The sequence below is a fragment of the Oncorhynchus clarkii genome, unplaced genomic scaffold, assembly GCF_045791955.1.
Source record: "Oncorhynchus clarkii lewisi isolate Uvic-CL-2024 unplaced genomic scaffold, UVic_Ocla_1.0 unplaced_contig_461_pilon_pilon, whole genome shotgun sequence".
In the NCBI taxonomy this organism is placed as follows: Eukaryota; Metazoa; Chordata; class Actinopteri; order Salmoniformes; family Salmonidae; genus Oncorhynchus; species Oncorhynchus clarkii.
Window position 1 is genome coordinate 13,902 of NW_027258019.1, and position 27,839 is coordinate 41,740.

Sequence of the window (27,839 nt, forward strand, 5' to 3'; positions counted from 1 at the left end):
ATGGTTGTCAGTTGTACTACAGAAATGGATCGGAAGTCACAGGAGGTTGTTGGGGGCTGCGACAGAGAAGTACTCTGGATTGGGAGGATTTACTGCAGAACAGTTGCAGGGGGTGTTGAGTGGTAGTGTTCTGTCCTCCCAGGCCGTTGGCCTGGAGTACGATTAAATAGGATTAAATAGTGGAATGGGTTAATAGTTGTCAGGGAAACTTTCCTTTTACACAATTTGTGTTACCGAATCAAGAATTTAATGTTGGTTGGCCGTGAATGGCCTCACACACCAGTACAGCAGGTGGCGGTATACGCACCTTAAACCCGGATGAGCGCCGCCAACCAAATCCTAAAGAAGAAGAAGTCAACCACCTCGGTATCTTGCTAGGCAACAAAGCTGAAACATTGGTGCTCTTCAGACGCTTTCGGTGATTATTAGCCTCTGTGCTTTAAACTAATTTTTGTCGTCTAGTTAGTTACTACCCCTTTCGTTTAAATATTCCGTTGTTAGTCATCTAGCTAGCTGGTTAAGTTAGGACTAGTATTAGACGAGTTGCTAATGCTAACTAGCTAGCAAGTTAGCATCCCCGACCATGAGCTCACTAAGCTACTCCACCCATGAGGAGGTCTGCTGGACGAAGAAAGAAACTCTGGTGAAAGAGGAGGAGGAAGAGAAATATGTTACAATACAAAAACAAGTAGAGGGTGAGGCTGTTGCCGTGAAAGAAGAAGAGAAAGACGTTTCAGTGAAAGAGGAAGACGCGTTCAGAGTGGAAGAGGATGTTACAGTGAAAGAGGAGGATGTTACTGAAGAGATGGAGAATGCCGTTTTTGGAATGAAGAAGGATGAGGGGGAGGTTACTGTGAAGGAAGAGGAGGAAGACTATGCCGTTTTTGGAATGAAGGAGGGGGAGGTTACTGCTACTGTGAAGGAAGAGGAAGAAGCTTTCAGTGTAAAAGAGGAGGAGGATGTTACTCTGAAGGAGGAGAATGCAGTTTTTGGAATAATGGAGGAGGGCGAGATTACTGTTTCAGCAAAAGAAGAGGAAGAAGCTTTCAGTGTAAAAGAGGAGGAGGATGTTACTCTGAAGGAGGAGAAAGAGGAGAATGCCGTTTTTGGAATGAAGGAGGAGGGGGAGATTACTGTCTCATTGGAGGAGGAGGAGGAAGAGGAGAAAGAAGAAGAAGAGATGACAGGAGATCTGATTAACGACGGTAAGTACTGTCTTAATTGCAGGTTCAAACCCCCGAGCTGACATGATTCAAATCCCCGAGCTGACATGGTTCAAATCCCCGAGCTGACATGGTTCAAATCCCCGAGCTGACATGGTTCAAATCCCCGAGCTGACAAGGTACAAATCTGTCGTTCTGCCCCTGAACAGGCAGTTAACCCACTGTTCCTAGGCCGTCATTGAAAATAAGAATTTGTTCTTAACTGACTTGCCTGGTAAAATAAAGGAAAAATAAAAAGTAAAGTTATTATTTTGTATTTATTATAGTTATTATCAATGGTAGTATTATTAGGTCCTTGGTTGTTTAGTTGTAAGGTAAGGCTGACTGATCTGGTTTAAAATGAAATATACATTGGACCTTTATTTAACTATTTTCAATGACGGCCTACAGTGGGTGAACTGGTCTAGGAACAGTGGGTGAACTGGTCTAGGAACAGTGGGTGAACTGGTCTAGGAACAGTGGGTGAACTGGTCTAGGAACAGTGGGTGAACTGGTCTAGGAACAGTGGGTGAACTGGTCTAGGAACAGTGGGTGAACTGGTCTAGGAACAGTGGGTGAACTGGTCTACGAACAGTGGGTGAACTGGTCTAGGAACAGTGGGTGAACTGGTCTAGGAACAGTGGGTGAACTGGTCTAGGAACAGTGGGTGAACTGGTCTACGAACAGTGGGTGAACTGGTCTACGAACAGTGGGTGAACTGGTCTAGGAACAGTGGGTGAACTGGTCTGGGAACAGTGGGTGAACTGGTCTAGGAACAGTGGGTGAACTGGTCTAGGAACAGTGGGTGAACTGGTCTAGGAACAGTGGGTGAACTGGTCTAGGAACAGTGGGTGAACTGCCTTGTTCAGGGGTCGAACGACAGATTTTTACCTTGTCAGCTCGGGGATTCGATCTTGCAACCTTTCGGTTACGTCTCTAAAGAGTCTGTTATTATTCACAATAACATGGGTTTGACTGCTTTATTTATTTCGTAAAATGGTTACATGTTAAAAAGTTGTTATTTTAATCTTTATTTAACTAGGCAAGTCAGCTAAGGACAAATTCTTATTTACAATTACGGCCTACCCCAGCCAAACCCTAACCCAGATTGTGTAGCATCTATATACTGGGTGGTGGTGTGTATCATCTATATACTGGGTGGTGGTGGTGTGTGTCATCTATATACTGGGTGGTGGTGGTGTGTAGAATCTATATACTGGGTGGTGGTGGTGTGTATCATCTATATACTGGGTGGTGGTGGTGTGTATAATCTATATACTGGGTGGTGGTGGTGTGTATCATCTATATACTGGGTGGTGGTGGTGTAGAATCTATATACTGGGTGGTGGTGGTGTAGAATCTATATACTGGGTGGTGGTGGTGTGTATCATCTATATACTGGGTGGTGGTGGTGTAGCATCTATATACTGGGTGGTGGTGTGTATCATCTATATACTGGATGGTGGTGGTGGTGTATCTATATACTGGGTGGTGGTGTTGTATCATCTATATACTGGGTGGTGGTGTTGTATCATCTATATACTGGGTGGTGGTGGTGGTGTGTAGCATCTATATACTGGGTGGTGGTGGTGTGTATCATCTATATACTGGGTGGTGGTGGTGTAGCATCTATATACTGGGTGGTGGTGGTGTAGAATCTATATACTGGGTGGTGGTGGTGTAGGTTCTATATACTGGGTGGTGGTGGTGTGTAGAATCTATATACTGGGTGGTGGTGGTGTGTAGAATCTATATACTGGGTGGTGGTGGTGTAGAATCTATATACTGGGTGGTGGTGGTGTAGAATCTATATACTGGGTGGTGGTGGTGTAGGTTCTATATACTGGGTGGTGGTGGTGTGTGTCATCTATATACTGGGTGGTGGTGGTGTGTATCGTCTATATACTGGGTGGTGGTGGTGTGTTGAATCTATATACTGGGTGGTAGTGGTGTGTGTCATCTATATACTGGGTGGTGGTGGTGTGTAGAATCTATATACTGGGTGGTGGTGGTGTGTATCATCTATATACTGGGTGGTGGTGGTGTGTATCATCTATATACTGGGTGGTGGTGGTGTGTATCATCTATATACTGGGTGGTGGTGGTGTGTATCATCTATATACTGGGTGGTGGTGGTGGTGGTGTGTATCATCTATATACTGGGTGGTGGTGGTGGTGGTGTAGCATCTATATACTGGGTGGTGGTGTGTATCATCTATATACTGGGTGGTGGTGGTGTATCATCTATATACTGGGTGGTGGTGGTGTAGCATCTATATACTGGGTGGTGGTGGTGGTGGTGTAGCATCTATATACTGGGTGGTGGTGGTGTAGCATCTATATACTGGGTGGTGGTGGTGTAGCATCTATATACTGGGTGGTGGTGTGTATCATCTATATACTGGGTGGTGGTGTGTATCATCTATATACTGGGTGGTGGTGGTGGTGGTGGTGGTGGTGGTGGTGTATCATCTATATACTGGGTGGTGGTGGTGTAGCATCTATATACTGGTCCTGTTAACAACCCATCCTGGTCATGTTATCATCCCATCCTGGTCATGTTGTCATCCCATCCTGGTCATGTTATCATCCCATCCTGGTCATGTTAACAACCCATCCTGGTCATGTTAACAACCCATCCTGGTCATGTTATCATCCCATCCTGGTTATGTTATCATCCCATCCTGGTTATGTTATCATCCCATCCTGGTTATGTTATCATCCCATCCTGGTTATGTTATCATCCCATCCTGGTCATGTTATCATCCCATCCTGGTCATGTTAACAACCCATCCTGGTCATGTTAACAACCCATCCTGGTCATGTTAACAACCCATCCTGGTCATGTTAACAACCCATCCTGGTCATGTTAACAACCCATCCTGGTCATGTTAACAACCCATCCTGGTCATGTTAACAACCCATCCTGGTCATGTTAACAACCCATCCTGGTCATGTTAACAACCCATCCTGGTCATGTTAACAACCCATCCTGGTCATGTTAACAACCCATGTTGGTCATGTTAACAACCCATGTTGGTCATGTTAACAACCCATGTTGGTCATGTTAACAACCCATGTTGGTCATGTTCAAAACCCATCCTGGTCATATTAAAAACCCATCCTGGTCATGTTAAAAACCCATCCTGGTCATGTTGAAAACCCATCCTGGTCATGTTAACAACCCATCCTGGTCATGTTAACAACCCATCCTGGTCATGTTAACAACCCATCCTGGTCATGTTAACAACCCATGTTGGTCATGTTATCAAACCATCCTGTTCATGTTAAAAACCCATCCTGGTCATGTTAAAAACCCATCCTGGTCATGTTAAAAACCCATCCTGGTCATATTAAAAACCCATCCTGGTCATGTTAAAAACCCATCCTGGTCATGTTAAAAACCCATCCTGGTCATGTTAAAAACCCATCCTGGTCATGTTGAAAACCCATCCTGGTCATGTTAACAACCCATCCTGGTCATGTTAAAAACCCATCCTGGTCATGTTAAAAACCCATCCTGGTCATGTTAAAAACCCATCCTGGTCATGTTAACAACCCATCCTGGTCATGTTAAAAACCCATCCTGGTTATGTTATTAACCCATCCTGGTTATGTTATTAACCCATCCTGGTCATGTTATTAACCCATCCTGGTCATGTTATTAACCCATCTCGGTCATGTTATTAACCCATCTCGGTCATGTTATTAACCCATCTCGGTCATGTTATTAACCCATCTCGGTCATGTTATTAACCCATCTCGGTCATGTTATTAACCCATCTCGGTCATGTTATTAACCCATCTCGGTCATGTTATTAACCCATCTCGGTCATGTTATTAACCCATCTCGGTCATGTTATTAACCCATCTCGGTCATGTTATTAACCCATCTCGGTCATGTTATTAACCCATCTCGGTCATGTTATTAACCCATCTCGGTCATGTTATTAACCCATCCTGGTCATGTTAAAAACCCATCCTGGTCATGTTAAAAACCCATCCTGGTCATGTTAAAACCCATCCTGGTCATGTTAAAAACCCATCCTGGTCATGTTATTAACCCATCCTGGTCATGTTATTAACCCATCCTGGTCATGTTATTAACCCATCCTGGTCATGTTAAAAACTCATCCTGGTCATGTTAACAACCCATCCTGGTCCTGTTAACAACCCATCCTGGTCATGTTATCATCCCATCCTGGTCATGTTATCCCATCCTGGTCATGTTAACAACCCATCCTGGTCATGTTAACAACCCATCCTGGTCATGTTATCATCCCATCCTGGTTATGTTATCATCCCATCCTGGTTATGTTATCATCCCATCCTGGTTATGTTATCATCCCATCCTGGTTATGTTATCATCCCATCCTGGTCATGTTATCATCCCATCCTGGTCATGTTATCATCCCATCCTGGTCATGTTAACAACCCATCCTGGTCATGTTAACAACCCATCCTGGTCATGTTAACAACCCATCCTGGTCATGTTAACAACCCATCCTGGTCATGTTAACAACCCATCCTGGTCATGTTAACAACCCATCCTGGTCATGTTAACAACCCATCCTGGTCATGTTAACAACCCATCCTGGTCATGTTAACAACCCATCCTGGTCATGTTAACAACCCATCCTGGTCATGTTATCAAACCATCCTGTTCATGTTAAAAACCCATCCTGGTCATATTAAAAACCCATCCTGGTCATGTTAAAAACCCATCCTGGTCATATTAAAAACCCATCCTGGTCATGTTAAAAACCCATCCTGGTCATGTTAAAAACCCATCCTGGTCATGTTAAAAACCCATCCTGGTCATGTTGAAAACCCATCCTGGTCATGTTAACAACCCATCCTGGTCATGTTAAAAACCCATCCTGGTCATGTTATTAACCCATCCTGGTCATGTTATTAACCCATCCTGGTCATGTTATTAACCCATCCTGGTCATGTTAAAAACCCATCCTGGTCATGTTAACAACCCATCCTGGTCATGTTATCAAACCATCCTGGTCATGTTATCAAACCATCCTGTTCATGTTATCAAACCATCCTGGTCATGTTATCAAACCATCCTGGTCATGTTAACAACCCATCCTGGTTATCTTAACAACCCATACTGGTCATATTAAAACCCCATCCTGGTCATGTTATCAAACCATCCTGGTCATGTTATCAAACCATCCTGGTCATATTATCAAACCATCCTGGTCATATTGACAACCCATCCTGGTCATATTGACAACCCATCCTGGTCATGTTAGCATCCCATCCTAGTTGTTGGTGTTAGATACCCCCTCTTTCTAAGTTTTTCTAGAGGAGATTTTCATCTCTGTCACCTATTGAATTGCTCACATAAAGTACCACAGTAGGAGTCATAATACCCGGTCAAACAGGGGAATGATTCCAATCGATTTTTCCCATAAGGGATTTTTAGAAACTTAAAATAAGGTCTGTGTTTTGTGTAGGCTTATCCTGGTGTGACGTTCTGATAACTGTGTACATTTCCTCTAGGACAAGGTTACATATGTATGTAAACGAAACGTCCACTCACTGTCAACTGCGTTTTTATTTTCAGCAAACTTAATATTTATAATTATAACTTATAATGTTAATAAATATTTGTATGAAAATAAGTTTCAACAACTGAGACATAAACTGAACAAGTTCCACAGACATGTGACTAACAGAAATGGAATAATGTGTCCCTGAACGAAGGGGGGGTCAAAATAATCGAAAGTAGCACTCAGTATCTGGCGTGGCCACCAGCTGCATTAAGTACTGCAGTGCATCTGCTCCTCATGGACTGCACCAGATTTGCCAGTTCTTGCTGTGAGATGTTACCCCACTCTTACACCAAGGCACCTGCAAGTTCCCAGACATTTCTGGGGGGAATGGCCCTAGCCCTCACCCTCCGATCCAACAGGTTCCAGACGTGCTCAATGGGATTGAGATCCGGGCTCTTCTCTGGCCATGGCAGAACACTGACATTCCTGTCTTGTAGGAAATCACGCACAGAATGAGCAGTATGGCTGGTGGCATTGTCATGCTGGATGGTCATGTCAGGATGAGCCTGCAGGAAGGGTATAACATGAGAGAGGAGGATGTCTTCCATGTAACGCGCAGCGTTGAGATTGCCTGCAATGACAACAAGCTCAGGCCGATGATGCTGTGACACACCGCCCCAGACCATGACGGCCCCTTCACCTCATAATTGATCCCGCTCCAGAGTACAGGCCTCGGTGTAACGCTCATTCCTTTGACGATAAACGCGAATCCGACCATCACCCCTGGTGAGACAACTGAAGTGAAGAGCAGTTATTGCCAGTCCTGTCTGGTCCAGCGACGGTGGGTTTGTGCCTATAGGCGACGTTGTTGCCGGTGATGTCTGGTTAGGACCTGCCTTACAACAGGCCTACAAGCCCTCAGTTCAGCATCTCTCAGCCTATTGCGGACAGTCTGAACACTGATGGAGGGATTGTGCGTTCCTGGTGTAACTCAGACAGTTGTTGTTGCCATCCTGTACCTGTCCCACAGGTGGGATGTTCGAATGTACCGATCCTGTGCAGGTGTTACACGTGGTCTGCCACTGCCAGGATGATCAGCTGTGTCCGTCCTGTCTCCCTGTAGCGCTGTCTTAGGCGTCTTACAATACAGGCATTGCAATTTATTGCCCTGGCCACATCTGCAGTCCTCATGCCTCCTTGCAGCATGCCTAAGGCACGTTCACACAGATGAGCAGGGACCCTGGGACGTCTTTCTTTTGGTGTTTTTCAGAGTCAGTAGAAAGGCCTCTTTAGTGTCCTAAGTTTTCATAACTGTGACCTTTAATTGCCTACCGTTGTTAGTTAGCTGTTAGTTTTAACGACCGTTCCACAGGTGCATGTTCATTAATTGGTTATGGTTCATTGAACAAGCATGGGAAACAGTGTTTAAACTCTTTACTATGAAGATTTGTGAAGTTATTTGTTTTTTTTATGAATTGTCTTTGAAAGACAGGGTCCTGAAAAGGGACATTTCTTTTTTTTTGCTGAGTTTATGTATGTGTATACAGGACCAGTCAAAAGTTTGGACACACCTACTCATTCAAGTGTTTTTCTCTATTTGTACTATTTTCTACATTGTAGAATAATAGTGAAGACATCAAAACTATGAAAATAACACATGGAATCATGTTGTAACGAAAAAGTGTTAAACAAAAAAATATATAAAATAAGCTTTGCACACTCTTGGTATTCTCTCAACCAGTTTCACCTGGGATGTTTTTCCAACAGTCCTTAAATGAGTTCCCACATATGCTGAGCATTTTGTTGGCTGCTTTTCTTTCACTCTGCGGTCCAACTCATCCTAAACCATCTCACTCGGGTTGATTGTGGGAACCAGGTCATCTGCAGCAGCTCTCCATCACTCTGTAGTCAAAATAAAGAAAAAGCCTGTAATGAGTAGGTATGCCCAAACCTTTGACGTTGTACTGTATATACAATACCAGTGAAGTTTGGAGTTTATCTTTATTTTGACTCATTTCTACATTGTAGAATAATATTGAAGACATTGGTGTTTACATGTCATAATAATGATGATGTACCGTTCTAGTAACAACCCAACAATTGGTCATTATAGCAAGTAAAGGGAACTAACGCTAGACGACACAGGCGTGTTTAAAAGAGAATCAACAGGACAATAGCCATGTGCGTTGTCATAACTGGGTATATGTGCATTGGCTAATATACACGAAAGCGTCTCTATTGGTTTGTCTATGTTGTCTAGCAAGCTACCGAGGTGTCTGACTAACTGTTGCTGCTGTTGAAAGAATCGTTCCGTCCACTAGATTATACGGCACACCAGCAGCATCGCCTTAAAGTCTCAGACCGCCATCTGCTGACTGGAGTGGGTAACGCAGTTGAGAGAAAATGTATCTATTTTATTTTCAGACAACATGTTAAAGCGTGGGAAGCATGAGTTTTTACTCACCAATGTAACAGCACTGTGTGGTTGAAGAGTTAGTAACTTAGTTGTGGTCACGATCTGGTTACCTATAAGAACAAACAGTTGTGTTTTTGCGTTATTACGTATTTATTAACTTATTTCCAGGGTATCTTCTAAACTTCCCACAATGCACTATTTCTCAACGTCATATGTAGTCTGTGCTACTGTGTTCATGTCCTAGCAGCCTTTTAAATATGAGGTTGGAAAATATTTAAGAATATATGGGAATATTCTTGCCAAGACGAGGAGAGTTGAAGAAGAAAGTATAATTACAAAGATCAGCTGTTCAAAAGTCTGTTGAAAGTCTCTCAGAGGAGGACACATCTGTTCTGTTTGAGCTACAACACAAGTTGGATCATATGTATAAACTGAAAGCAGAGGGAGCCTTCGTCAGATCTGGGAAGAAGTGGCTGGAGGAGGATGAACAAAATTCATCTTGTTTTTTTTTCAGGTTAGAAAAAGACCACTCTTAAAAATAATACATTTCAACAATTAAATATTAATGGTCTCATCACAGACGATCCCAAATTAGTCTCTAACTTTAGTTCCAACTTCTACAGGAATTTATATACACTGCTCAAAAAAATAAAGGGAACACTAAAATAACACATCCTAGATCTGAATGAATGAAATATTCTTATTAAATACTTTTTCCTTTACATAGTTGAATGTGCTGACAACAAAATCACACAAAAATTATCAATGGAAATCAAATTTATCAACCCACGGAGGTCTGGATTTGGAGTCACACTCAAAATTAAAGTGGAAAACCACACTACAGGCTGATACAACTTTGATGTAATGTCCTTAAAACAAGTCAAAATGAGGCTCAGTAGTGTGTGTGGCCTTCATGTGCCTGTATGACCTCCCTACAACGCCTGGGCATGCTCCTGATGAGGTGGCCAACTCCTGGACAGTCTGTGGTGCAACGTGGAGCGAGACATGATGTCCTAGATGTGCTCAATTGGATTCAGGTCTGGGGAACGGGCGGGCCAGTCCATAGCATCAATGCCTTCCTCTTGCAGGAACTGCTGACACTCCAGCCACATGAGGTCTAGCATTGTCTTGCATTAGGAGGAACCCAGGGCCAACCGCACCAGCATATGGTCTCACAAGTGGTCTGAGGATCTCATCTCGGTACCTAATGGCAGTCAGGCTAACTCTGGCGAGCACATGGAGGGCTGTGCGGCCCCACAAAGAAATGCCACCCCACACCATGACTGACCCACCGCCAAACCGGTCATGCTGGAGGATGTTGCAGGCAGCAGAACGTTCTCCACGGCATCTCCAGACTCCGTCACGTCTGTCACGTCCTCAGTGTGAACCTGCTTTCATCTGTGAAGAGCACAGGGCGCCAGTGGCGAATTTGTCAATCTTGGTGTTCTCTGGCAAATGCCAAACGTCCGGTGTTGGGCTGTAAGCACAACCCCCACCTGTGGACGTCGGGCCCTCATACCACCCTCATGGAGTCTGTTTCTGACCGTTTGAGCAGACACATGCACATTTGTGGCCTGCTGGAGGTCATTTTGCAGGGCTCTGGCAGTGCTCCTCCTTGCACAAAGGCGGAGGTAGCGGTCCTGCTGCTGGGTTGTTGCCCTCCTACGGTCTCCTCCACGTCTCCTGATGTACTGGCCTGTCTCCTGGTAGCGCCTCCATGCTCTGGACACTACGCTGACAGACACGGCAAACCTTCTTGCCACAGCTCGCATTGATGTGCCATCCTGGATGAGCTGCACTACCTGAGCCACTTGTGTGGGTTGTAGACTCCGTCTCATGCTACCACTAGAGTGAAAGCACCGCCAGCATTCAAAAGTGACCAAAACCTCAGCCATGAAGCATAGGAACTGAGAAGTGGTCTGTGGTCCCCACCTGTAGAACCACTCCTTTATTGGGGGTGTCTTGCTAATTGCCTATAATTTCCACCTGTTGTCTATTCCATTTGCACAATAGCATGTGAAATGTATTATCAATCAGTGTTGCTTCCTAAGTGGACAGTTTGATTTCACAGAAGTGTGATTGACTTGGAGTTACATTGTGTTGTTTAAGTGTTCCCATTATTTTTTTGAGCAGGGTATTTTCATACATTTCTATTGAATAATAAATCACCAGAATACGTTATATACATATTGTCTGTACGAATACAAAATGCAGAGGTCAGATAGCAAGGTTCAGAACAAGTCCCTTCTGTTACAAACTAAATGCTGGACTAGGGGTAATAATGTTGAGTTTCTTTTTTCCAGTGTAGATTAGTTGATGAATTTCCTGGCAGGGCTGTGGGGCAGTGGAGAATAGTTTATAAATGGCCTGGCAGGGCTGTGGGGCAGTGGAGATTAGTTTATGAATTTCCTGGCAGGGCTGTGGGGCAGTGGAGATTAGTTTATGAATTTCCTGGCAGGGCTGTGGGGCAGTGGAGATTAGTTTATGAATTTCCTGGCAGGGCCGTGGGACAGTGGATGTGTAGGAATGATTCAAATGGAACTGTTGACAGCCATTCCCCGAGTAGTATTGTGAATAACTAGTGGCTATTAACCAATCGGCATACAGGATCCAAGTGTACTGTTTTATAATGAAGGATCTAGTCTAGATTAAACCTCATAGGAAGACAGTTTTATCATGTGGAGGTTTCATTCAGGTCTCTCTATTTAACCAAATACTCTGTCTTTGGCAGGAGAGAGACCAGTCAGTCACTCTGACAGCAATAAGAGTCCTTCAGAGGAACCAGACCCAGAGACTCCCAAACCAGTGAGACGACTCAACTGCTCCCAGTGTAATAAGAGTTTCAAGTTGTCATGGAACCTAAAAGAGCATGAGAGGGCACACACAGGAGACAAGCCTTTCCACTGCTCCCAGTGTGGAAAGAGATTTCCACGATCACAGAACCTAAAAATACATCAGAGGACACACACAGGAGAAAAGCCTTTTCTCTGCTCCCAGTGTGGAAAGTGTTTTACCCAGTTATGGAGCCTGAACAAACATAATAGAATACACACAGGAGAAAAGCCTTACCATTGTTCCCATTGTGGAAAGACATTTAGGTTGTTAGATAAGCTGAAGGAGCATGAGAGGACACACACAGGAGAGAAACCTTACCATTGCTCCCTGTGTGAAAAGAGTTTTACCCAATTAGCTTACCGAAAAGAGCATGAAAGGAAACACACTGAAGAAAAGACTTACCAATGTTCCCAGTGTGGAAAGAGATTTTCACGATCACAGGAACTAAATTCACACGAGAGGACACACACAGGGGAGAAACTTCACCACTGCTCTCATTGTGAAAAGTGTTTTACGCAGTTAGGGAGCCTGAACAAACATAATAGAGTACACACAGGAGAAAAGCCTTACCCCTGTACCCATTGTGGAAAGAGATTTTCTAGATCACAGGACCAAAAATCACACGAGAGGACACACACCGGGGAGAAACCTTACCACTGTTCCCTATGCGGAAATGATTTTACCCATTTAGGGAGCCTGAACAAACATAAGAAGAGAATACACTCTGGAGTGAAGCCTTACTCATGTTCCCATTGCCTAATGAATTTCAGGTTGTTAAATAACCTTAAGGAGCACGAGAGGACACACACATCTTACCATGGTCGCAGTGGAAAAGATTTGACCAATTTAGGGAAACTATAAGATCATGAGAGGACACATGGGAGAAACCACCCAGTTGTTCCCAGTGTGGAAAGAGTTTTACCTAGTTAGAGAGCCTGAAAATGAACATACACACACACACACACACACAGGGGAGGAAAAACTCTCAGGTTGGAAAGAGTTTTACCCAGTTAGGGAACCTGAAAAGGAACATACACACACACACACAGGGGAGGAAAAGCTCACAGTTTGGAAAGAGTTTTAGTTAGGGAACCTAATTGTGGAAAGACATCTTCCCAGAGGACTTGAAATCACATGATAGAATAGACAGGCTGTGTTCTGACTTATGTTTGACTTGTTTTATGCCACATTAAATCATATTGTTTATATGAAATCTTAATCAACAATAGGCCTGTTTTAGTTTTGTTCTCTAGAGACATGATTATGTCTAAAATCAGATTATAATTTTAAAATTGTTTTTTTGTTGTGTTTATTCTACACTTTGATAGATTGGACACATGTTAGAACCCTTAGATGTTATTAATGACATGATTTAGATATTTTAAAATGTAAATTATGAATTGCATATTGTGTGTATTTCTTGATTCTAACCTTAAAACCTCGAGAAATGTAGTTGTTTTGGTTTCATTTAGTTAATTTGTGTTCTAGTCTCCAAGCTAAAGATGTATGAAAATGTGGTGATGTTCGGATAACGTTGTGAACATGGAAAACATTCATGACCTCTTGAATGTTCCTGTCAGTATTATTCCACCATGTTAGAGAGAGAACACAGGTGCTGATCAATGTTCCCGTCAGTATTATTCCACCATGTTAGAGAGAGAACACAGGTGCTGATCAATGTTCCCGTCAGTGTTATTCCACCATGTTAGAGAACACAGGTGCTGATCAATGTTCCCGTCAGTGTTATTCCACCATGTTAGAGAGAGAACACAGGTGCTGATCAATGTTCCCGTCAGTATTATTCCACCATGTTAGAGAGAGAACACAGGTTCTGATCAATGTTCCCATCAGTATTATTCCACCATGTTAGAGAGAGAACACAGGTGCTGATCAATGTTCCCGTCAGTGTTATTCCACCATGTTAGAGAGAGAACACAGGTGCTGATCAATGTTCCCGTCAGTATTATTCCACCATGTTAGAGAGAGAACACAGGTGCTGATCAATGTTCCCGTCAGTATTATTCCACCATGTTAGAGAGAGAACACAGGTGCTGATCAATGTTCCCGTCAGTATTATTCCACCATGTGAGAGAGAGTACACAGGTGCTGATCAATGTTCCCGTCAGTGTTATTCCACCATGTTAGAGAGAGAACACAGGTGCTGATCAATGTTCCCGTCAGTATTATTCCACCATGTTAGAGAGAGAACACAGGTTCTGATCAATGTTCCCATCAGTATTATTCCACCATGTTAGAGAGAGAACACAGGTGCTGATCAATGTTCCCGTCAGTATTATTCCACCATGTTAGAGAGAGAACACAGGTGCTGATCAATGTTCCCATCAGTATTATTCCACCATGTTAGAGAGAGAACACAGGTGCTGATCAATGTTCCCGTCAGTATTATTCCACCATGTTAGAGAGAGAACACAGGTTCTGATCAATGTTCCCATCAGTATTATTCCACCATGTTAGAGAGAGAACACAGGTGCTGATTGTTAAACACATTTGATTAATGCAACATTTTTATCTGAATTAAAATGAAATTGATCTTTTTTTACTCTGTTAGCCAATAGTGGACATTGATTATCTACATCTATGTACTTACAGAAATTAGCTCTTCTGAGTTTTGAAATTTGAAATTTGAAATACAGATATGTTTATCCCCGTTTCGTAACGTTTTTCAACAGAATCATTGGGATAAACTCACCCCTGAATCACCCGCACACACAGTTCACTTTCATAGCAGCCACATACAAACAGCATGACCCCTTTTCTCATGGTATAATTCTTACTCCCGTCTACGCGCTCTCCTTTTCCCACCTTTTCCCTTCGTTTGTGGACTTCAGTGCACAACACATCAGCTGTATGTGACCAGGAGGAAAAAACCTTTCCAAGCCAAACCACATCATAACCGCTACACACAGCCTATATCATTGTCACCATAATAGCTAAAGTAACGTCGTAGTCAACAAAACTAACACATTAGTAAACCTGCTACAATCATGCAGTAGCTTCATAGTGCAATAAATGAGTAAAACCAAAAGCTTCCTTGACTTGGAAGAGTTCCAGTGTTGGATAGCCAGCTAGCTAACTTAGCATCCCTCTCTGTTGGATAGCCAGCTAGCTAACTTAGCATCCCTCTCTGTTGGACAGCCAGCTAACTAACTTAGCATCCCTCTCTGTTGATAGCCAGCTAGTTAACTTAGCATCCCTCTCTGTTGGATAGCCAGCTAGTTAACTTAGCATCCCTCTCTGTTTGAGCCGGGTGTCTGAGTAGGCTAAACTAGTAGGCTAAACTAGCTAGCTGCATTCGCTATTAAGTGAAAGTAAAAAAACATACTATGAAATATAGCTAGTTTTCGCTTCTCCTTAATTTTTGAATAAATTATTTGTTAAAAAATTTTCAACTATTGCGTCTTTCTCTCTTTGAGTCAACTACTCACCATATTTTATGCACCGCAGTGTTAGCTACCTGTAGCTTATGCTTTCAGTACTAAATTCATTCTCTCATCCTTTGATTGGGTCAACAACATGTCAGTTAATGCTGCAAGAGCTCTGATATGTTGGAGGACGTCCTCCGGAAGTTGTCATAATTACTGTGTAACTCTATGAAAGGGGGTGAAAACCATGAGCCTCCTAGGTTTTATATTGAAGCCAGTGTACCAAGAGGAGGACGGAAGCCAGCTGTCCTCCGGCTACACCATGCTGCTACCTTACAGAGCGCTGTTGAACCTACTGTAGACCTTCATTGATGGAGGTGTGCGGCGACCAATCAGGGTGGCGACCAATCAATGTCTGTAAATTGAAGGGGTTTCAGGGTATTGAACAGGGGTGTGTTCAATTTGATTGAGTTTGTACTGAATAGCACTATTACCAACATTTTCTTGTATGTTCTTGAACAGACTATGAGGTACAGTTTGGTTTGCTCCAGTTGGTGGGTGTGTCGGTGTGTGGCTAGAGTCTAAGCCATTTTGAGCCGTTTTCCACACGCTACCTGTGATGATCTGAAGGATCAGGTTACAGTGGGTCTCTCTCGTAGAGGGGGAATGTCATGACTCTCCTGTGATGATCTGAAGGATCAGGATACAGTGGGTCTCTCTCGTAGAGGGGGAATGTCATGACTCTCCTGTGATGATCTGAAGGATCAGGTTACAGTGGGTCTCTCTCGTAGAGGGGGAATGTCATGACTCTCCTGTGATGATCTGAAGGAGAGGGGGAATGTCATGACTCTCCTGTGATGATCTGAAGGATCAGGTTACAGTGGGTCTCTCTCGTAGAGGGGGAATGTCATGACTCTCCTGTGATGATCTGAACGATCAGGATACAGTGGGTCTCTCTCGTAGAGGGGGAATGTCATGACTCTCCTGTGATGATCTGAAGGATCAGGTTACAGTGGGTCTCTCTCGTAGAGGGGGGAGAGCGGGAAGTCGTCTGTTTTATGGTCGGTCATCAAATACAGTGCCCCTATGGCCTGTAGTGTTCGAGATTGGAATGTAAACTATGGAACACGGAGAGACCCTTGTACAATCAAAAGTTTAAATAATTCAACAATATTAATATTTTTGAGAATGTGGGAGTGGTCCGTGGACACTTAAGGGACAGTCATGATGAGTGTGTTTTATTTTGGCGATCTCATGAAGGACAGGAAACAGTCATTACTGTGTCTTTGGTTGTGTTCCACTTCGGAATTATGGGGGTTCCATCTACATATTGTGAAACGTATGTGATTAAACATGAAACTATTTGTGAAAAGATGTATTGTGATGTCAACCTTCTATATGAGAAAATATGGGTTTTCATGTCAAGTTAACCAAATCAGGGGCCACGGCCACGTGAGCATAGACATTAATGGTGGCGCATGGACCACCCTGATCTCAGAAGTATATAAAACCCACTCCTGACGGAAATTTACATCAGACCACGCAAACGTAAGCTAAGGTTGCACATGGTGAATTTCTAAGACCGAAAATATGAAGCGGCAGCTACAAGTTGAAATGGTTGGCACTACAAATCTACCAAAGGACAAGACTACACAGCGTGGAGCTGTGGTTAACCTCTCTGGGATATTCGGGACGGTAGCGTCCCACAACAGCCAGTGAAAGTGCAGGGCGCCAAATTCAAAACAACAACAAAAATCTCATAATTCAAATTCCTCCAGCATACAAGTATTTTACTCCATTTTAAAGATACCAAAAAACGATCTTGTTAATCCGGCAACAGTGTCTGATTTCAAAAAGGCTTTACAGCGAAAGCTCCACAAACGATTATGTTAGGTCACCACCAAGTCACAGAAAAAACACGGCCATTTTTCCAGCCAAAGAGAGGTGTCACAAAAAAACAAATATAGATCAAATTAATCACTAACCTCTTTGATTTTCAACCGCTGTGTCAGATTTAAAAAAACTTTAAGTAGAAAGCAAACCATGCAATAATGTGACTACAGCGCTCAGAGACCAAATAAACCAGTCCTTAATGGTTATGGGTTCAGCTGTATAATAAACCAGTCCTTAATGGTTATGGGTTCAGCTGTATAATAAACCAGTCCTTAATGGTTATGGGTTCAGCTGTATAATAAACCAGTCCTTAATGGTTATGGGTTCAGCTTTATAATAAACCAGTCCTTAATGGTTATGGGTTCAGCTGTATAATAAACCAGTCCTTAATGGTTATGGGTTCAGCTGTATAATAAACCAGTCCTTAATGGTTATGGGTTCAGCTCTATAATAAACCAGTCCTTAATGGTTATGGGTTCAGCTGTATAATAAACCAGTCCTTAATGGTTATGGGTTCAGCTGTATAATAAACCAGTCCTTAATGGTTATGGGTTCAGCTGTATAATAAACCAGTCCTTAATGGTTATGGGTTCAGCTGTATAATAAACCAGTCCTTTATGGTTATGGGTTCAGCTGTATAATAAACCAGTCCTTAATGGTTATGGGTTCAGCTGTATAATAAACCAGTCCTTAATGGTTATGGGTTCAGCTGTATAATAAACCAGTCCTTTATGGTTATGAGTTCAGCTGTACAGGATAAACCAGTCCTTAATGGTTATGGGTTCAGCTGTACAGGATAAACCAGTCCTTAATGGTTATGGGTTCAGCTGTATAATAAACCAGTCCTTAATGGTTATGGGTTCAGCTGTATAATAAACCAGTCCTTAATGGTTATGGGTTCAGCTGTATAATAAACCAGTCCTTTATGGTTATGGGTTCAGCTGTATAATAAACCAGTCCTTAATGGTTATGGGTTCAGCTACCAGACCTTCCTACACAGACCAGCCCCAGTTGGTAATGATGGTAAACACAGACCAGTCCCAGTTGGTAATGATGGTAAACACAGACCGGTCCCAGTTGGTAATGATGGTAAACACAGACCGGTCCCAGTTGGTAATGATGGTAACACAGACCGGTCCCAGTTGGTAATGATGGTAAACACAGACCGGTCCCAGTTGGTAATGATGGTAAACACAGACCGGTCCCAGTTGATAATGATGGTAACACAGACCGGTCCCAGTTGATAATGATGGTAAACACAGACCGGTCCCAGTTGATAATGATGGTAAACACAGACCAGTCCCGGTTGATAATGATGCTAAACACAGACCGGTCCCAGTTGATAATGATGGTAAACACAGACCGGTCCCGGTTGATAATGGTCCTAATAATGATGGTATAAAACAGGTTCTAACTGATAATGATGGTATAAAACAGGTTCTAACTGATAATGATGGTATAACAGGTTCTAACTGATAATGATGGTATAAAACAGGTTGTAACTGATAATGATGGTATAAAACAGGTTCCAGTTGATATTGTTGGGAAACCCCGTATGTACCATTCTAGCCCCATCTTAAACTGTTATGTACCATTCTAGCCCCATCTTAACCTGTTATGTACCATTCTAGCCCCATCTAAACATGTCATGTACCATTATAGCCCCATATTAACCCCGTATGTACCATTCTAGACCCATCTTAACCCCATATGTACCATTGTAGCCCCATATTAACCCTGTATGTACCATTCTAGCCCAATTTTAACCCCTTATCTACCATTCTAACCCCATCTTAACCCCTTATGTACCATTATAGCCCCAGATTAACCATGTATGTACCATTCTAGCCCTATCTTAACCCTGCATGTACCATTCTAGCCCCATTTTAACCCCTTATCTACCATTCTAACCCCATCTTAACCTCTTATGTACCATTCTAACCCCACCTTAACCCGTATTTACCATTATAGCCCCACCTTAACCCCTTATGTACCATTCGAGCCCAATCTTAACCCGTATGTACCATTCTAGCCCCACCTTAACCCATTATGTACCATTCTAGCCCCATCTTAACCCCTTATCTACCATTCTATCCCAATCTTAACCCCTTATGTCCCATTCTATCCCCATCTTAATAACCCCTTATGTACTATTCTAGCCCCATCTTAACCCCTTATGTACCATTCTAACCCCATCTTAACCCCTTATCTACCATTCTAACCCCATCTTAACCCCTTATGTACCATTGTAGCCCCATCTTAACTTAAACCCATATGTATCATTCTAGTAGCAAACCAGCAATTAGCCATTAAGTGGAGATTAGTTTATGAATTTCCTGGCTGGGCTGTGGGACAGTGGAGATTAGTTTATCAATGGCCAGGCTGGGCTGTGGGACAGTGGAGATTAGTTTATGAATTTCCTGGCTGGGCTGTGGAACAGTGGATGTGTAGGAATTATTCAAATGGAACTGTTAACAGCCATTAACTGCGATTAATGTGAATAACTAACAGCTATCAACCAATCAGCATCCAGGATCCACATTTTGTGTTTCATAATGAGCGATCTAGTCTGGATTAAACCTCATAGGAAAAGTTTTATAATGGAGGTTTCAGTCAGGTCTGTCTGTTTAACTAAATACTCTGTTTAACTAAATACTCCTTTTGTCTTTGGCAGGAGAGAGACCAGATTCTCCATCTGACAGCAGAAAGAGCCCTTCAGGGGAACCAGACTCTGAGACGCCCAATCCAGTGATGCAACACCACTGCTCCCAGTGTAATATGAGTTTTAAGTGGTTATGGAAGCTGAAAGAGCATGAAAGGAAACACACAGGAGAAAAGCCCTTCCAATGCTCCCAGTGTGGAAATAGATTCTCACGATCACATGACCTAAAATCACATGAGAGGACACACACAGGGGAAAAACCACACAATTGCTCACAGTGTGGAAAGCTTTTTTCCCATTTAGGGAACCTGAACAAACATAAGAGAATACACTCTGGAGAGAAGCCTTACCCCTGTTCCCATTGTGGAAAGAATTTTAGGTTGTCAGGTAACCTGAAAACGCACGAGAGGACACACACAGGGGAGAAACCTTACCATTGCTCCCTGTGTGGTAAGGATTTTACCAAGTTAGGGAACCTGAAAGATCACGAGAAGAAACACACAGGAGAAAAGCCTTACCACTGCTCCAATTGTGGAAAGAGATTTTCAACATCATCAGACTTAAGAAAGCATGAGATGACGCACACCGGGGAGAAATCTTACCATTGCTCTCAGTGTGGAAATAGTTTCTTACGATCACATGACCTGAGATCACATGAGCGGACACACACAGGGGAAAAACCACACAGTTGTTCCCAGTGTGGAAAGTGTTTTTTGCATTTAGGGAACCTGAACAAACATAAGAAAATACACTCTGGGGAGAAGCCTTACCCCTGTTCCCATTGTGGAAAATTCTTTAGGTCGTTAGATAACATGAGGGAGCATGAGAAGACACACGCGGGGAAGAAGCTTTACCATTGCGCCTTGTGCGGAAAGAGATATTCACGATCACATGACCTAAAATCACATAAAAGGAAACACACGGGGGAAGAAAACACACAATTACACACACAGGGGAAAAACCACACAGTTGGTCCCAGTGTGGAAAGAATCACACGCAGTTAGAGAACCGTTCCCGTTGTGGAACTATATTTTCCCGATCACATGACCTAAATTCACATCACATCTAACCAAGCTATATTTATTCAGCACATGTCAGACATGGAGTGGAACACAATGGGCTTCACAGGAAAAAACAATGAAAACAAAAACTGAAATATTTACAAGAAACAGAAGAGGATATAAAAAACTAAAGATGAACAATAAAAAACATTTGTGCCCAGGATAAAACACTGCTAGCATTTGTCTGCTCCATTTTCATGATGGCTAGCAGCTAATTGCTACTTAACAGGAATCCAGGACACTAACTTGCGGTGTCAGCCGTAAAGGCTGTCTGCATTGCGGAACCAATAGTAATTGTTTTTTTTTCTTTTTTTTTTCTTGTGGAGTATTACAACATACAATCTACCTGCAGCGAAGCCGTTCAACATTTACATTACATTCAGCCATCTAGCAGACTCCCGTCCAGAGTGACCCACAGGAGCAACCAGGCTCAAGCGTCCCGCCCAAAGGGATGTCGACAGATCTCCCAACAAGTCAAATCGAGGACTCAAACCATTTATATTATTATATTATTATTATTTAATATTATTTATATTTAGTGAAATGAATACCAAGTATGTCTACTTCACCATCAGCCCATTTTACAGGTAAACTACAGGATCATGTAAAAGCTGTTTTTTGTAAAGGTCCAATACGTAATATTGTAGACTTGTCATAATTAGGAGTCCAGAAAAGTTATCTTCAATGAGACAGTGAGACAGCTTGAGGACTTAATATAAAACTTGAGTCATCGGACACCTTTTTGTTTTTTAAGCCTCTATTGTTGTTGTTATGATGTCATGATTTATGATGTTAGAGCCGATTTGGACATGTTGGTATAAAAAACAGAACATCCAAGAGCTCCATGTATGTGTGTGTAAATATATGAAATATTAATGTATATGGTGTATTAGTATTAGGTACCTTTTATACAGTGCCTTGCGAAAGTATTCGGCCCCCTTGAACTTTGCGACCTTTTGCCACATTTCAGGCTTCAAACATAATTTGATTTTGCACGCCCAATTTTTCAGTTTTTGATTTGTTAAAAAAGTTTGAAATATCCAATAAATGTCGTTCCACTTCATGATTGTGTCCCACTTGTTGTTGATTCTTCACAAAAAAATACAATTTTATATCTTTATGTTTGAAGCCTGAAATGTGGCAAAAGGTCGCAAAGTTCAAGGGGGCCGAATACTTTCGCAAGGCACTGTATATGAAATATGAGTGTATATGGTGTATTAGTATTAGGTACCTTTTATGATTTACATTTGTCTGATTGAGATATGTTCCTTTATTATTGTAACTTAGTGTTTGGCTCCTCCCCCTCCCCTCTCGCCAATTCATTGTACTGTGGTAAGTGTGTTAGTGATAGGATAAAGGCAGGAAGTTGGGACTTCGGGGTGAGGGGAGTCCTAGCTAGACGCGGGTGCGGTATAGTCTTTTCACCATACAGACATATGAACAGGCCGTTTTTATGTATTTTTCACATCAAGTATTCAATGCTTTTAAGTTGATTGGAGAATCATTTATTTGTTGGATATAAGAAGAATAAACCTTTTTTGTTGCACCATATCCCTGGATGTCATTGGATGTTTTTTTGCCGGTTGGGAACTTAGAATGTGGACTGTACGCGTCCGAAACAAGCGTGCTTCAGGTTTGGGCAGTGGCTGTGGTCAATATGTAAGGAAGCCACTACAGTTGTTATTTGATCTGATTTTAATAGCTGGCATTTAGATGGCCGTAACGAATCGATATGTGGACAGCGGACACCCTTGTTTAACTCTTTGACAATTCAACACTCTCTGAGAAGTTGCCGGCGTGTTTACTATTTCACAGCTGGGGTTGTGCTACACATAACTTTTACCTATTGAATAAGAGACTCAACAAAATGTTGAAATTCCAGGCATGTACAGTGGGGCCAAAAAAAGTATTTAGTCAGCCACCAATTGTGCAAGTTCTCCCACTTAAAAAAGATGAGAGAGGCCTGTAATTTTCATCATAGATACACTTCAACTATGACAGACAAAATGAGAAAAAAAAGTCCAGAAAATCACATTGTAGGATTTTTAGACTCAACAAAATGTTAAAAGTCCAGGCATGTATATATAAAATCCAGTCTTGCTTTATCAAAGGCCTTTTCAAAATCTGCTATAAATACCAGGCCTGACTTCTTAGATGTTTCATGGTGTTCTATTATTTCTAGTAGTTGTCGTATTTTTATCTCCAATGTATCTTCCCATGTTAAAAACCTGTCTGATCAGGATGAACAATACCTGGTAAAACCATTTTTTAAATCTGAGTACTATGCATTTCGCTAGTATTTTTTGCATCACAACGTTGAAGTTTAAGGGGCCTTCAGTTTTTTTTTAGATAGACTGTGTCTTTATATTTGCCATCTGGGTCTTGTTTTAATAATAGTGAAATCAGACCTTCCTGCTGAGTACCTGACAGACTACCATTTCTATACGGACTAGTTAAAACAAGCTAATAATGGAGCTTTGAGTAAATAAAAAAAAGGCTTGATATACATCTACCTGTACATCTACCGGTACATCTACCACATCTACCTGTACTACCTGTACATCTACCTGTACATCTACCTGTACATCTACCGGTACATCTACCTGTACATCTACCTGTACATCTACCTGTACATCTACCTGTACATCTACCTGTACATCTACCGGTACATCTACCTGTACATCTACCTGTACATCTACCTGTACATCTACCGGTACATCTACCTGTACATCTACCTGTACATCTACCTGTACATCTACCTGTACATCTACCGGTACATCTACCTGTACATATACCTGTACATCTACCTGTACATCTACCTGTACATCTACCTGTACATCTACCTGTATGCCAACAAGCTCTGGGGTTTTTCCAGACTAAAAGGATTTACTAGCCTCAAAAATGATTCCTCTGTAATTTGGCCCTCGCAATGGTCTTTCTGTGCATTTGTTAATTTTCCATTTAATTTTTTTGGGGGGAAAGAATTCCTTACAGTAGTCATCATACAGAGCATGAGACGGAAAGGAACATATCTGCTTAAAATATTTAGCTTCCTCTTTTAAAAAATATAATTCGGAGAATCATAGATGACTTTGTCTTTAATAAGTTTCTGCCAATTATTTTTTGTTAGGGTTGCTGTGTTGGAGATTCAGGAAGAATTTGGTGCATTTTTCTCCATATTCCATCATTTGCTTTATTTTTGTAATAGATTACATTAGATCGTTCTTGAATAAGTTCCTCGAGTTCTTTTTTGTTTTTCTCTAACCTATTTTGTATCTCTGTAGTATTGTTTTTATTGCTATCTACCTGAACTATAGGTTCATGTATTTCCATTGTTAGTCTTGTCTCTTTAGACAGAAACAACTTTTTTTAAAATTATTATTGATGAATATTGAATTGAATGACCTCTGAAATCTACATTTAAAGGTATCCCAAACAATAAGGGGATTTGCTGAACCTATATTGTACTGGGAAAAAAACAGTTATAAATTATTTAGTCTTATTTAAGAATAAATTGTCCTGCAGTAGACTTTGATAAAATTTCAATATCCCCATCCACATGAAGGCCAATTAGATGATGGTCTGATCACATTCTGTCTCCTAATCAATACTTGTTTAACCTTTGATGCGAGAGAGAAAGAGACAAGGAAGTAGTCAAGACGACTAGCTTAATTATGTCTCCTCCATGTATATCGTAATAGGTCAGGGGTTGTTAGTCCATAATATTTGTGATCTCCGTAAGGGCACGGTGATGAGTGATTAGCTTTACGGTCCATTGAGGTACTTAACACTGTGTTATAGTCTACTAGCATAATAGGATGATCATTTGTTGCCTGTAAATTCAATAAATTGGTATAACTGTTTTCTAATAAGTATGGATCATCCTGATTTGGACCATATAGATTAATACCATATAGATTCATACCATATAGATTCATACCATATAGATTAATACCATATAGATTAATACCATATAGAGTAATACCATATAGATGAATACCATATAGATTAATACCATATAGATTAGATTAATACCATATAGATTAATACGGTATAGATTAATACCATATAGATTAATACCATATAGAGAAATACCATATAGATTAATACCATATAGAGAAATACCATATAGAGTAATACCATATAGATTAATACCATATAGAGTAATACCATATAGATTAATACCATATAGAGTAATACCATATAGATTAATACCATATAGATTAATACCATATAGAGTAATACCATATAGATTAATACCATATAGATTAATACCATATAGATTAGATTAATACCATATAGATTAATACGGTATAGATTAATACCATATAGATTAATACCATATAGAGAAATACCATATAGATTATTACCATATAGAGAAATACCATATAGAGTAATACCATATAGATTAATACCATATAGAGTAATACCATATAGATTAATACCATATAGAGTAATACCATATAGATTAATACCATATAGATTAATACCATATAGAGTAATACCATATAGATTAATACCATATAGATTAATACCATATAGAGTAATATCATATAGATTAATACCATATAGATTACTACCATATAGATTAATACCATATAGATTAATACCATATAGATTAATACCAAATAGATTAATACCAAATAGAGTAATACCATATAGAGAAATACCATATAGATTAATACCATATAGATTAATACCATATAGATTAATACCATATAGATTAATACCAAATAGATTAATACCATATAGATTAATACCATATATATTAATACCATATAGATTAATACCATATAGATTAATATCATATAGATTAATACCATATAGAGTAATACCATATAGAGTAATACCATATAGATTAATACCATATAGATTAATACCATATAGATTAATACCATATAGATTAATATCATATAGAGTAATACCATATAGAGTAATACCATATAGATTAATACCATATAGATTAATACCATATAGAGCAATACCATATAGAGTAATACCAAATAGATTAATACCATATAGATTAATACCATATAGATTAATACCATATAGAGTAATACCATATAGAGTAATACCATATAGATTAATACCATATAGATTAATACCATATAGAGTAATACCATATAGATTAATACCATATAGATTAATACCATATAGATTAGATTAATACCATATAGATTAATACCATATACATTAATACCATATAGATTAATACCATATAGATTAATACCATATAGAGTAATACCATATAGAGTAATACCAAATAGATTAATACCATATAGATTAATACCATATAGAGTAATACCATATAGATTAATACCATATAGAGTAATACCATATAGATTAATACCATATAGATTAATACCATATAGATTAATACCATATAGATTAATACCATATAGAGTAATACCATATAGATTAATACCATATAGATTAATACCATATAGAGTAATACCATATAGAGTAATACCATATAGATTAATACCATATAGATTAGATTAATACCATATAGATTAATACCATATAGATTAATACCATATAGATTAATACCATATAGATTAATACCATATAGATTAATACCATATAGATTAATACCATATAGAGTAATACCATATAGAGTAATACCAAATAGATTAATACCATATAGATTAATACCATATAGAGTAATACCATATAGATTAATGCCATATAGAGTAATACCATATAGATTAATACCATATAGATTAATACCATATAGATTAATACCATATAGAGTAATACCATATAGATTAATACCATATAGATTAATACCATATAGAGTAATACCATATAGAGTAATACCATATAGATTAATACCATATAGATTAATACCATATAGAGTAATACCATATAGATTAATACCATATAGATTAATACCATATAGAGTAATACCATATAGATTAATACCATATAGAGTAATACCATATAGAATAATACCATATAGATTAATACCATATAGATTAATACCATATAGATATACCATATAGATTAATACCATATAGAGTAATACCATATAGATTAATACCATATAGATTAATACCATATAGAGTAATACCATATAGATTAATACCATATAGATTAATACCATATAGATTAATACCATATAGATTAATACCATATAGATTAATACCATATAGAGTAATACCATATAGATTAATACCATATAGATTAATACCATATAGATTAATACCATATAGATTAATACCATATAGAGTAATACCATATAGAGTAATACCAAATAGATTAATACCATATAGATTAATACCATATAGAGTAATACCATATAGATTAATGCCATATAGAGTAATACCATATAGATTAATACCATATAGATTAATACCATATAGATTAATACCATATAGAGTAATACCATATAGATTAATACCATATAGATTAATACCATATAGAGTAATACCATATAGAGTAATACCATATAGATTAATACCATATAGATTAATACCATATAGAGTAATACCATATAGATTAATACCATATAGATTAATACCATATAGATTAATACCATATAGAGCAATACCATATAGATTAATACCATATAGAGTAATACCATATAGATTAATACCATATAGAGTAATACCATATAGATTAATACCATATAGATTAATACCATATAGAGTAATACCATATAGATTAATACCATATAGAGTAATACCATATAGAGTAATACCATATAGATTAATACCATATAGATTAATACCATATAGATATACCATATAGATTAATACCATATAGAGTAATACCATATAGATTAATACCATATAGATTAATACCATATAGAGTAATACCATATAGATTAATACCATATAGATTAATACCATATAGATTAATACCATATAGATTA

General features: G+C 39.8%; 1 protein-coding gene across 1 annotated transcript; it reads left to right on the plus strand.

Moving 5' to 3' along the window:
- The first annotated feature begins 341 nt into the window (after window positions 1-341).
- LOC139394544 (zinc finger protein 436-like) lies at window positions 342-21,070 on the plus strand. The gene is made up of 2 exons (XM_071142634.1): window positions 342-1,205; window positions 19,914-21,070. The coding sequence occupies exons 1-2, from the start codon at window positions 584-586 to the stop codon at window positions 20,903-20,905; spliced, it is 1,614 nt and encodes a 537-aa protein (XP_070998735.1). The 5' UTR covers window positions 342-583; the 3' UTR covers window positions 20,906-21,070.
- The last annotated feature ends 6,769 nt before the right edge of the window (window positions 21,071-27,839 follow it).